The 13,286-nt window shown below is 41.3% G+C and overlaps 1 protein-coding gene across 2 annotated transcripts; it reads left to right on the forward strand.

Annotated features, from left to right (window-relative positions):
- Positions 1 to 1,572: 1,572 nt before the first annotated feature.
- On the forward strand, positions 1,573 to 12,904 carry LOC103696328 (PHD finger family protein). Of its 2 annotated transcripts, none has more exons than XM_026800849.4 (9): positions 1,573 to 2,964; positions 3,086 to 3,778; positions 4,222 to 5,581; positions 9,487 to 9,781; positions 9,872 to 9,996; positions 10,096 to 10,565; positions 10,691 to 10,719; positions 10,838 to 11,345; positions 11,413 to 12,904. In XM_026800849.4, the coding sequence occupies exons 1-9, from the start codon at positions 2,213 to 2,215 to the stop codon at positions 11,441 to 11,443; spliced, it is 4,263 nt and encodes a 1,420-aa protein (XP_026656650.3). In that variant the 5' UTR covers positions 1,573 to 2,212; the 3' UTR covers positions 11,444 to 12,904. The 2 variants fall into 2 exon arrangements, with proteins under 2 accessions (XP_026656650.3, XP_008776138.3); XM_008777916.6 differs by having other exon boundaries at positions 10,838 to 11,326.
- Positions 12,905 to 13,286: the final 382 nt, after the last annotated feature.

The following is a 13,286-nucleotide window of genomic DNA, read 5'->3' on the forward strand; positions in this document are numbered from 1 at the left end:
ATCGTATCTAATGGCTCGGATCATCAATGCAGGATCCCATCATCCAATCTAGATCTGACCAAATTTAAATGAATCTAAATGGAGATCCACTTGTGTGCATCCCTACACACACACACACACACACACACATATATATATATATATATATATAATAGATTGTACCTCACTTTCTCTAGCTTCAATAATGTGCCCAGGCTCACATGTTGCTATGGTTAATTTATGAAGGTGAAAATCCTTGTGCCATATGTTGGAGCAACTAGTTCCTAAATTGGAAGGTGATTTTGCTATTGATCTGAAATCTTTGTGGCTGATGGTTGAAGATTTAGGCTACCTTGTTGAAGGAAGGCTCTTCTATTTCAACTTTTGAGGTACCAAAATAGTTTTTAGGAAGTATTTATGAATCCAAATTTTAAATGTCTCTCTTATAATCTACTTACTTACCTCTTAGTTAATCAAACAATCTTTTTATATTTATTGCGAATGTGTTGAAGGATAACCAAAACACCTAATTTGAAGCAAGATATAAAAGTTACAACCTTACAAGCTTGTTTTGTAGGAGTGAGCACAGCACAATAATTGGTTAAACTAAAAGAATGGTGGGTAATTAATCTTCCGCCATATAAGATTGTATTGATTTGATTGGATCTGCTAATGAGGGCTTAAAATCCTTTAAAAGCAACCACCAAAGTGGCTTGAGGTTGCTATGGGATGCCGAATACATAAGCAGGGTGAAGATAGTTTTATGGTTAAGAGGTTGATAGTTCAAATGGTATGCAGCAAATATGGCTTAGCTGTTGGATGATGGCATGACTTTGAATTGGGCTATGATGCAGAAAATATTAGAAGGGAATTGTATAGTTGGTGAGTCATGGTTGCATCTTGCAATAACCTGAGTAGACTTACTAGAAATGATAAATGAAACAATACTTCATAAATCCATCTCCAAGTGGTCAGGATAAGGATCGATAAATCTAAATGCTATGTTAAGCCCAGGATTGAGGTCCTTGCATGCATATGTATCTAACTAGTTAGATGACATGCATGTTAAATGCACCGTGTCTAACCCATGAGCTCCGAATATGGCTACGCATGAGGAGACTTGCGCGGACATGGGTCCCTAGGTGGTTTGCGACGGCTTGTAATCAGGGTTTAGGAGGATGCTGGTGGGGAAGGGTTACCGTTGGTTCCCTCCCTTCGTACCGCTTCAAAATTTGAATTTATAAAGCAGGTACGCTAACAACGGGGAACATTGGTGCGGTCATCCCGCCCAGCATCCAACCCCCGCCGCGTCCGCGACGATAATTCCAGTCGGGGGGGGGGGGGGGGGGGGGGGGCTTCTGCATGACACGAGGCGACATGTCGTCCCATTTCTACCGCGCTGGCCACCCGGTCACCCGCCCGGCTTTCGACGCGCTCGCTCGAGTCAAACCCGCTCGCCCGCCGACCTTTATCTTCATTTTTATTTTTATTTTTGTCAAAATAAAGCATAATCAAGCCCACCGCCAACGGGCATGACCGCAGCGGTTCAAGACTCAAGAGTTAATTGAAAAATAGAGAAAATAATAATAACCCAGGGGGCGGCGACTCGAGTCACCCGAGTGGAGAAGACAGGCCCGGGGGGGACGCCACTCGGGCGATGCTGCTGGCGGTAACGTTCCCACCCTCGCACTCCGAGTCGGAGTGTGCACCCCCCCTATTTCACCGACCTAGGGCTAGGGTAACACGATCCAGGCAGGCTCTCTCCCCTCTCCGTCCGTCGTCTCCTCTCCCCCTCCCCTCCCCTCGCACCCTAATCGCCTCGCCTCCTCTCGCTCTCTATTCTGTCGCTCTGGATCAGGGGCGGAGGAAGAAGCGACTCTAAGTGACCGCCTCTGTGGATCATCGTCGCCCAATCGGATACGTCTCTCCCTCTCCCCCCCTCTCTCTCGCGTTCCCTCGTTCGTTCGTTCCCACAACGTGGAAATCGTATCGCAAAATCGGAACTTTTTAGGGTTTTTTCTTTCTTTTGGATCTGCTGTTCCGTTCCCATCCATCTCGTCCCAGGGTTTCTTTCTTTCTTTCTCTGACGGATTCGAAGCCCTCCCCCCCCTCCCCTCTTGTATGCAATCCGAGGAGGATGCTTTCGGTTCTGAAGGCAAACGGATCGCTTTCTAGGGTTTCGTTGCTCGCGCTCTAAGGAATCGGAGGGAACAGGTCTCATAGCCGAGGGGGCATGAAGGAGATTAGCATTGCTGAAGAGAGGGCGGATCGGGGATCCGAAGAGGCCACGACGAGAGATAGCGATGCGCTGGTCGGTGGTTATGTGGGCAAGGATGTATCTGGACCCAGGAGGGCCCTACTGGGGAAGGTCGCATCCTACGACGGCGGCAGAAGAACGTACGGCGTCGTGTACGAGGATGGGCATCGCGAAGATTTGGATCATCAGCAGGTCTGCAAGATCCTCATAGTCGAAGACGGGGGATCGAATATGAAGCTGAGCCGCAGGAAGAGGAAGCTGGACCAGTTGGCCTCCTCGGGCCCTGGAGACTTGATGCGGCCGAACACGAGGTCTAGGAAGAATGCCTCTGATGTCTCGGATGGAGCTGATACCCCTTCGGCTAGCAGGTTAGACTCTGACCTATCTGAGGACGCCGACTCTTCCAGCGATTCTTGTGACTATGCCCGTGCTCGGGCCTCTGTGTCATCCCAGGAGATCCGGATGCTGCCTCTGCCTCCATCCTCTGGGGATATTGCTGTTCCCGAGGAAGCGATCAGTTATTTATTCTCTGTGTACAATTTCTTAAGATCGTTCAGCGTCCAATTGTTTCTGAGTCCCTTTGGATTTGATGATTTTGTGGGCTCGCTCAACTGCAATGCCCAGAATTCGTTAATGGATGCCATCCATGTCTCCCTCATGCGGGCTCTGAGGCAACATCTTCAAATGCTTTCGTCCGAGGCCTCGGAGCTAGCCTCAAAATGCTTAAGGTGAGTATGCGCTTCCTTTGTCTCCTTATTTATGAGTAACTACTTGTTAATCAATTTTCTAGTGGCTTGGACTTTGGAGGTTAAAAGATTTTTGTTCTTTTCTTTTCCACATTCTCCACAGACATCAAGATTGGACCTTGCTCGATGCATTAACTTGGCCAGTTTTCTTAATGGAGTACCTTTACACAATGAGATACATGAAAGGCCTTGATGGGAAGGGATTTAGTGCCGCTCTTTCAGAAAGAGAATATTATGAGCTTCCTGTGGTCATGAAACTCAAAATTCTGCAAATATTGTGCGATGATGTCATAGATTCTGCAGAGCTAAGAACTGAACTAGAAACACGGGAAAATGTGGAAGAAGATATAGAATATGGCATTGGTGTCAGCGTTCCTCCAGAGAGCAGGCCAAGGAGGGTGCATCCCAGATATTCCAAGACTTCAGCTTGCAAGAGTATAGAAGCTTTGGAAAAATCTGTTGAACCAAGCATACAAATTCCAAGCTCTAAAGTTAAAGCAGAACCATATTCGGATGCATCAGTTGCTGCTCTGGATGGAAATAGTGATGAATGCAGGCTTTGTGGTATGGATGGGACTCTGATTTGCTGTGATGGATGCCCCTCAGCATACCATTCAAGATGCATAGGCCTGAGCAAAGCATTTCTACCTGAAGGGGTGTGGTACTGTCCAGAGTGCATGATCGACAAGCTTGGCCCTACAACTTCCAGAATAGGAAGGGGAGTAAGAGGAGCTGAGATCTTTGGCATCGACATGTATGGGCAGATGTTTCTGGGAACCTGCAATTATTTGCTTGTGTAAGGATTTTCTTCTGTCAGCTAGAGTTTCTTATCCTGATAATTTCGTTAATTTGCATATCCTTATTAAATCTGTTGCTCATAAGAAATATAGATGTGGCATCGCAATAATTGGACCTAGTGCTCTGATCTCCTCCACCATTATTGCATGTCTTTTCATCTTCCAGTAGGATAGCTCCTTTATGCTTTTGGGTCCATAAATTCAAGTACTATTCCTTATTCTGTTCATAATACCACACATAAATACCTTATGATGCAGCTTTTTTCTCCTACCTATATACTTTCTGTTAGCATGTGTATATACATTTATATGTGATGTTCAAATTCTTATTATCTGTATTTGCTCTATAGATCCTGTTAAATGTTTTTGCTGATTGTTGTCTTGAAGTTGTATTTCAGCAATCTAATCGTTCATGTTTTCATTATGCGAATGAGTGCTGCAGGTCTGGGACGTCATTAGATTCAGAGCCATTTTCTAGATACTACAATAAGTGCGATGTCACCAAGGTCCTCAATGTGATTTGTTCGACAGAAGAAAATGCATCACTGTATGCTGATATCTGCGAGGGCATATTAAAATATTGGGAGTTCCCACCATCCAGTTTGCATGGAAAAACTGAACCCATCAGCAATCCACTGACTGACAGGGAACCTATAACATGTCACTTTCCACTCTCCAAAAGCTCAGTTAACAAAACTGTTAATTTCATTAGTGATGCAGAAGGAGAGAACTGTGCTATCAAGAAAACAGATAGCAATGCAGACAGTAATGCAAGTTTAAGTCGGAATAATGAATGCAATGAAGCCAGGATCAATGGCTTTGCATTGAACTTGGTGGAGCAGCCCAACTTTCCAGTGAAGCCAAAATATGATTTGGCAAATGCTGAAATGTCTGTCAAGAAGACACTAGATACTTCTGATAAAACATTGGTACCTCCGAAAGATGAACAATTTACGTCTGAAAATGCTCCTCTGGCAATCCAAAAGGTTTTCTCAGTTATTCAAACAAAGACCACTGAGCAATTTGGTAATGGATCTGTTCCAACTGATGTGTCTTACTCAAACCAACCAATTTCTGCTGAAAGATCAACATTGCAAGACAGGAATTGTGCTTCAGTAAATAAGAATGGAATATGCAGGGAAGATGCTGGTTGCTCTGTTTATTCAACAAAGAATGATTCTCTGAGTATATCTTATGAAAGCAAAGGGAGTCAAATTATTGGTGAGAAATTCAGAACTCTAAGTGACAGGAGCTCAAGTAATTTAGCTTTCTTCAAGGCCCAGGGTTATGTGAACCAGTATATTCAAGGTGATGTTGCTGCATCAGCAGCTGCTGGTCTGGCTGTTCTCACATCTGAAGAGAGTAAAGATCTGGAAGCTCATGCTTCTTCTAATCCTAGGAAAACGGTGGCTGCAAACATTGCTCTGCAAATAAAAGCATTTTCTGGAGCGACCATTCAGTTTCTGTGGCCAAATCCGGAGAAAAAGCTCATGGAGGTTCCAAGAGAAAGATGTGGCTGGTGCATTGCATGCAAAGGTGCAAATACAAATAAAAAGGGGTGCTTGCTAAATTTAGCTGCCATCAATGCCATTAAAGGATCTGCAAGAAATGTTAGTGGGCTTCGTCCAATTAAGCATGATGACAGCCACTTTCCTATAATTGCTGCACATATTGCAAACATGGAGGAGAGTTTGCGTGGTCTAGTAGTTGGTCGATTGTCTGATGCAGAATATAACCAACAGTGGCGTAAACAACTACGAGAGGCTTCCAGCTGCCGGGTCCTAAAATTCTCATTACTCGAGGTTGGTATTCTTTTTTTTTTTGTTTTTCCTTTTACTGATTGTGATTACTTGGTTTGGTTGACCTGTTTGAGCTGAAGCTGGGTGGCTGTTTTTGTTTGGAAGATGCTTCTAACCTCTGTTCGTTTGTTTCAACATTGTGACTACATCTCAGTGCTATGGACTTGTGAGGGAATTAGCTAAAGTACACAAAGAATGCAGGCTAATTAACGCTATTTGCTGTTTATTTCATCTGCCTGCTCCTGACCCCTTCTAAATTTGGATACTATTTGACATAGATGCTCAATCCATAATTATCATTAGATGCATTTCCATATACTTAGCCATTGTATCTAAACACTTCCCATCTGAAAAGTGCTTCATCGTTGACACATTTGGATAGCCTGCTCGATAGGCTTCTGTTAAATTGATAATGATGAAAATTGTATAGATGAAAATTGTATAGATGAAAAAAAAAGAATTTACAATTACCAAAAAATGAATTTACTGGAAAGTGATTTGAAACGGTATAAGTGTTTCTTTTGTACCAAATAAGAGATTAAAAAAGCCTCCTTAAATTGGAGTGGCATGCCTTTTCAATGGTTTCTCTTGCACTAGAGATGCATATTACGTTCTCCCTCCTTTTTAAGCATTGTTTCTCATTCCCTACCATGGAACATTATGTTCCTCTTGTTTTCAAGTTGCTTTGTCCCATGTTTCATAACCAGTCCTTCATGATAGTTCAAACTATCACCATGGTATTTCAGGTATGCCTCACAATGCACAACCTTTGCTTGGTAAATTTCCCCCAATATACTGATCATATTGCATCTTGAATTTCAAATATATGATGAACAAATATGTATCTTAAATAAAATGATTGGAATATTTCCTCTTAAACTGACTGTTTATTTGTGATGATTTCTTCATTTGGAAGTATCGAATTAGATTATGAAAAGGGTTGATGGAGGTTAATTCACGTGGTGATGAATTGCAATCTTTTAGGGTCTCTTTGGTTGCTTAATTGATTCTATCCAAGAGTGCAAGGTATTCTCTTCCCATGCTTCTTGTAGTTCCATTTGGTTTGATACAGTTGCTATAATTGTTGTTATGGTTTGATTCCATTTGGTTTGAGGAAAGTGCAACTGTTTGAAGGAAAGCAAACTAACAGGGCTTCAGGTCATGGTTTGAGTTTGATCTGAATACAAACAATTAATGCGTATTGCAATATAACTATACTATATTAAATTGCCAAACTTGAATTTTAGACATATCCTAGTAATATTTCTTTTGCCATTTTTTGTTTTTAAAAAAACCTAGAGTGTGCCAAACAATATATCTTCTGTAATATTGTTTTTTTTTTTTGAAACGTATAATAAGCCACCCACCTTATCTCTTTCATGAATTCGAATTAAATTTAATTAAGAGATCTTTCTAACAGACATTTTTCATTCTTAGGAAAACCAGACTTTAATTGAAATTCAAAATCCATCTTTCTCATGCCCATCTTTCTCTCATATAACTATGTGGACAACCTACTTCTTTCCTGAAAAATCCATACTCTAAATGGTATCCATTCAGAGTGTATTTTATGTGCATGTCCTCGTGCATCATAAAATACTGTGCCTTATTAATAGATTGTATTTAAATACACTTCTTCTACAATTTTAATATTCCCTTCCTAATAAAAATCAGACTCTAAATTTTTAAAATTTTTTCCATTTTGATCTGACTCTCTTTCTTTTGTTTTAATTGTCATCTCACCATCCTTTTGGTTGGGAAAAAAAATATTTTACATCTACTCACAAGCTTTCTTGTCACAAATTACTGAGTGCATCCAACATTTTTCGTTTCGTTTATTAACTAAACATTCTTGTAGCTTGATTTTCTGACAACTCCTTTTTCATACTCATTCTACTCATCTCATGGCCCTCTTTCTTTGTACATATTTTAGTTAACCTACCACAGTTTCCATATAAATGCCTGTGAATGTGTTTGATTTACCCCTTTATGCACTAACATGGCAGGGGAATAGATTACATGCGACCTACATAGCATAATTAAATGCTGCTATCCCCTTGCAAATGCTGCAAACTAAATATGTGTTGGCTCTTTAACATGTGTATGTTAAACTTTAAGAAACTGATTGACAATTGGTAGCCTATAATTTGGGAGGCACTCGCCACTAATTGGGGGCATTTCATTTTTAAATGAGTGCAATATATGGGGGTGGCATCTAGATGGTGTCAGCTGGATAGTATCAAAATGAGTGATTAGAAGTGATTTATGTGCACTGTCATGAACATTGACCGCCAAGTTAGTGCGTGAAGGATGGCATAGACTTCTGTGCATGAAGAATGGCATAGACTTCTGTGCATGAAACTTGAAATAGTATTTTTTTTTAAAAATCTCTGACCCTTGCATTTCTATTTTAAAATTATTTTGTAATGCTTAAAATCCAGTTTTTAACAAATTCATGTGATTGGATAGTCTCATATATTTATTCCAGGAGGCATCAAATGAGTATACATAAAGCTGACCCCAAATAGTTGGGATAAAGCTTGATGGATTTAATACTCATAAACATATAACTTCCTTTGTAGAAAAAGTAAGTTTGTTATTGTATTATGGAGGATTGGCTCTTGGGAATGTTGAGATGCGATCACGGGCCTCTGATCATGGAGGATCAGCTCCAACTAAAAGGAGTTTTATTCCAGCAAAAACTCTAGTTAAAGAAACAAAGCGTGGAGAGAAGACATGATTCACTTGAGACTTTTTTTCCTTTACTGGATACTTGCACACACACACACACACACACACACACACACAGAGAGAGAGAGAGAGAGAGAGAGAGAGAGAGAGAGAGCCATCATGCAGATGGAACTAAAGCTATGGAAATTGCACAGTATCTAGTAGCAAACACAACCAAAGTGCCAAATGGTGGCTTCCATGTTTTGTGATTATAATGCCCAGAGAGCGACTTAGTGCAAGGGTGTCATGTTAAGGCCTTACAAGACTTCGCCTCCACAAGGGCTCAATGAAGTTAACATTATACTACTAAAGATATAAACTATCAACTTACATCATGGTTTAAGCTTTATATCTGACAAGTTTGTAAGATGCCTTGATTTTGCTTGTCTAAATTAGCAGCTATTTCTTGTTTTTAACTCACTTATGTGCCTCATGAATCAAGAAAGGAGGGAATTTAGGTAAGAGAGCAGGATATACTTAAAATAAAATACAAAGCTTGAGCATCTCAGAAGCATTGTGTAATTTTATTTGAAACATTCAAAGCCACTCATGATTTGATTGTACTTCTATTTGGTTTTATTTTTAAATTGGAAATTGCAATATTTCATCATGGATTCACCCAAACCTTATATTTGCTGCAGCTTATCTGATGTGTCTCCAATGGCTAAGCATTTGTGATTTTTTTCACTCTGAGTAGTCTCAGTGATATATGATCCATGTTGCTTATCAAAGATAGATGGAGGAAAAATAGTGCTTTGAAAGTAATACATAATGTACTGCTCATGTTTCCTCAAAAAAAGTGGGTCATTTGTGCTTATCTGTTGCTTTTCTTCCTTTTTAACTATTGACATTACCAGATTGATAATGTTTTTATGGCTATGCAAGGGCCGTTGCCTGTAGACTTTTGTGAGCCAGTGTAACATTGTAAGGGACCAGTGTGTAGCTGTAAAAATATTCAAAAACCATAACTTTGAGTCATATTCTGCTGCGTATTATTGGTTGTCATTAATTGCTATTATGGCATATGATGGCTCATGACTGTAAATTGTGGTGTTGTGTAAACTATATGAAGTTCATTATTCTGTGTGAACTAATTGTACCAGTGCTAGAGTGAAAAAGGAATTGCAACTTAACATTATAATATCGCCTGCTGGAAACTGACTTGACTTTTTGGGCAGCTTGAAAAGTGTATTCGTGGGATTGCTTTTTCTGGAAGTTGGTTTAAGCTGGTGGATGATTGGTCAGTTGAGTTATCTGCAGCATTGGCTGGTGTATCACGCATTGGATCAAATCAAAAACGTGGGCCTGCTGGGAGGCGGAATAAGCGACAATCCTTTGCATCTGAATCTGCACCGCTGTCATCTGATGATAGCTGGAAGGATGTGCAATGGTGGCGAGGAGGAAAGCTTTTGAAGGTTGTTTTCCAGAAGGCATCTCTTCTGAGTGCACTAGTCAGGAAAGCAGCTCGTCAAGGTAAATATTGTGCTCGATTTTTTTGTGTCATTTTTCCTGCTAGTTTCAGATATAAGGCTGATGATTATGGATATGTCTCTTTCATGCCAGGTGGTATTAGAAGGATATCTGGTATTTCTTATCCTGAAAGTTCTGAGTTTCCTAGAAGAAACCGACAATCTGCTTGGAGAGCTTCTGTAGAAATGAGTAAGAATGCATCTCAGCTTGCTCTTCAGGTAGTTCTCTGTCCTATTATCATGCCAAATATAAATTGTCATTCCTTCAGTATTCTTTCAGTAATCTTTTCCACTAACAAAAATTTGCGTGCCAATCAGGTCAGGTATCTTGATGCTCATATAAGGTGGAAGGACCTTGTTCGTCCTGAGCAAATCCTTTTGGATGGGAAAAGTTCAGATGCTGATGGCGCTGTTTTTAGGAATGCAGTCATATGCGATAAAAGGATTGTTGAAAATAAGATGATATATGCAGTTACATTTTCCAATCAGAAGCATCTTCCCTTGCGTGTAACAAAAAATATTCTAGAAGCAGAGAATATCCAGGATGAGAATGGCAAGTTGTGGTTCTCAGAAAATCATATTCCACTGTATTTGATAAAGGAATTTGAAGTGAGAGTTGGTGTCACACCTTCACCTTGCTCGACGATGTTAAACTCACATTATTTGCTGAAGTTTCAGAAAAGACAACTGGAAACATGTCGCAAAGATATTTTCTTGTATCTCTTGCGCAAGGGGGAGAAACCCAGCAAGTGTTCATGTGCATCATGTAAACGTGATGTTCTTCTAAGGTAATTTGTTTTTTGATAATGTTGATGATTTTGTGAATCAGGTTAAATAGGTACTTGCAATATTTTTTCCGCTTGCTAACTGCTATTTTGCTGTTGCATTCTTTTATGTTTTTAATGTCATTTAGGGATTCTGTCAGATGCAGTTCTTGTCAAGGTATGATCATGCCGAGCCTCTTATGCCATTTCCATCTCTTATGTTCACATTTTAAGAACTGAGAGTGGGTAATTCATAACTGGGATCAGATTAAAACATTTTTTCCCGACTTTTTCAGGTAATTGCCACACATATTGCTCGATATCTTCAGTTGCTGACAAGATTGCTGATCCAGGCTCTAATTTTACATGCAAATTATGTTATCATACTAAATCTGCTACACTCAATACAAGTCGAAAGGAGATTCTGGACAACCATTTGCCCTCTCAGAAGCAAAATCCTTTAGTGGCGGGTCCCAAAATCAGGCTTCAGATTGGGTTTCCTCCTGCTGCACAATCAGTTGGTGCAGCAGAAGCTCATCCAGAAAGGAGGCCTTTAGCTTCTGGTTCTAATTCAGAATGCAAAGCTAAACGTAGTGGAACATGGCAGTCATGTGGTCTTATATGGAAGCGGAAGAAGGGCGATGAGTCTGGCCAGGATTTCAGGGCCAAAAATATTATTCTGAAAAGCAAGGAGGGCATGAATCCTTCAAAAAAACCGATTTGTTGCCTCTGCAATAGGTCTTACCGTTCAGATCTGATGTATATCTGCTGTGAGAAATGCCAAAGTAAGCCTATAACCAATACGTAAGTTTTAACGCTTTTTGTCTTTGGAAATATCTCCGTCAGTTGTCTGAGCCTTTGTTATTTGCAGATTGGTATCATGCAGATGCTTTACAACTTGAGGAAGCCCAAATTTTCAATTTGTTAGGGTTCAAGTGCAACAAGTGCCGGAGGAAAGGCTCACCAAAGTGTCCCTATGTAGATCCAGATTACAAGAAGCCAGAACCAGAACCATTGAATAACGGAAATTCAAACAAAGGGACTGCATCTGATCTCCCTAAAATAGCACATATTACTACCGTGGATTCACTCCCGGGAGAGGAAGATTTGGTTGCTGTGAATGATGATCCCCTGCTTTATTCTTTCGGAAGAGTTGAGCCAATTGTGGAGCAAACACTGGAAACTGAAATCCAACTGAATGGATCTGGATTGTTGTCCCGAAGCCAGGAAAAGTTGTCTGTCAGAAGGCCTCAAGCAAAGCATGGAGCTAATGATGGGTTTTATGCACCTCCAAATGCCGACCCTAATTGCACTACATATTCTAAGAGCTGGTGTGTAGGAAGAAACAATGTGCCATGTAGAGCAGCTAGAAATGAACTACCTGCAACCAACGAAGCAAACTTCATGAGTGTTTCTGAGAAAGAATCATCCCCTCTAATCGGATGTGATTTTTCGAAGGGTAGTGATTATGGAGATGTGGCTTTTGACAATGCCGACATTAATTACCAGTGGCATGATCCAGAAGGTGGGAACTTTGACGGTATGGAGTATGAACCACAGACATATTTCTCATTCACGGAGCTGTTGGCATCTGAGGATGGGGATGATCAGTATGATATGCCTATGGATGCACCAGAGGACGGGTGCCCCCCCGGCCGTTTTGATGAATTTGGGACTGCTTATCAGGAAGCATCTCCCTGCAATTTATCAGCAGTGCATGAGGTGGGGTCTGGGAATGCCTACTTCACTGCCAGTGAGGCTGCATTTGATGGTGTGGAATGTCAAAAGTGCAAGCTCAACGAGCCATCTCCGGATCTCACATGTGACATCTGTGGGCTGCGGATACATTCACATTGTTCGCCTTGGGTTGAGAGCGAGGAGTCTTCCGGAGACGCCAATTGGAGATGTGGTGGTTGCCGGGAATGGAGGTAGTCTAAGATCTTTGGTTTTTGCGGTTCAAGTTCTACGAATGCGGTTTCTGTTGATTTCGCCAGCATGTGAATCCAGGATACGTTGAGGGAGCCAAGTTGGGATCGTTGCAGAGTCTTGGTAAAAGCAAGGCCTTTAGGGAAGGGAAGCAGCTGGGCTGCTCGTTGTCAATTTTCCAACCGGTGGTACCCTGCTGTGAATTGGCTCGTGGAGGCGCAGCTCATGCGCAGTTTGAATCTCCATGTTTCTGATGTTCAGCTGTGAGCACCGGTCGATTGCTTTTAACCATGGAATTGGTTCAGTATGATGCTGGCAACGTAAGCAATCAGACATTAGAAATTGTTGAACTGTATATAAGAGGGTGAAGGGTAATCGCCCTTTTCAGAGGTATTCAAACTTTGATAGAATCAATCAACATACTTGGTTTTGATTTATCCGCGAGACCGTATCCCGAGTTCCAAAGTAACTGTTGCTTTGCTAGCAACTTAAATGTAGCAGCGACAGCTTATCTATGTTTTGGGGGCGTGTAGGCTGCCTTGGTTACTCTCCCGGACGCACCCCTCGGCTCCTCATGGCAGATGAGAGAATTGGTGCGTGGCTGGCTGGCTGGAGTATATGGGTAGCGGTTCTAAACCGCTGTGCAGCAGAAAACGAAATTGTCTTACTGCACTCCGACGTTACGTTTTGTGCCCGTGTGTGGTAGGCTTCCATGCTTTACGTTCGACCCTGGAGGTTGATGAGCTCTCTGTGTGACCGACTAGTGTCCTATATAGTATGCTTTCTGAATGATGAAATATAGATCGAGTAATTTAATCT

The sequence above is a fragment of the Phoenix dactylifera genome, chromosome 4 (assembly GCF_051530095.1).
Source record: "Phoenix dactylifera cultivar Ajwa chromosome 4, Ajwa_hap1_PhDact_Kaust_v1.1, whole genome shotgun sequence".
NCBI classification, from domain to species: Eukaryota; Viridiplantae; Streptophyta; class Magnoliopsida; order Arecales; family Arecaceae; genus Phoenix; species Phoenix dactylifera.

Coding starts and splice junctions, on each gene's coding strand:
- LOC103696328 (XM_008777916.6), top strand. CDS start 2,213: ATGAAGGAGATTAGCATTGCTGAAGAGAGGGCGGATCGGGGATCCGAA. Junction 5,582..9,486: donor TAAAATTCTCATTACTCGAG/GTTGGTATTCTT, acceptor CTTTTTGGGCAG/CTTGAAAAGTGTATTCGTGG. Junction 10,720..10,837: donor CAGATGCAGTTCTTGTCAAG/GTATGATCATGC, acceptor CGACTTTTTCAG/GTAATTGCCACACATATTGC.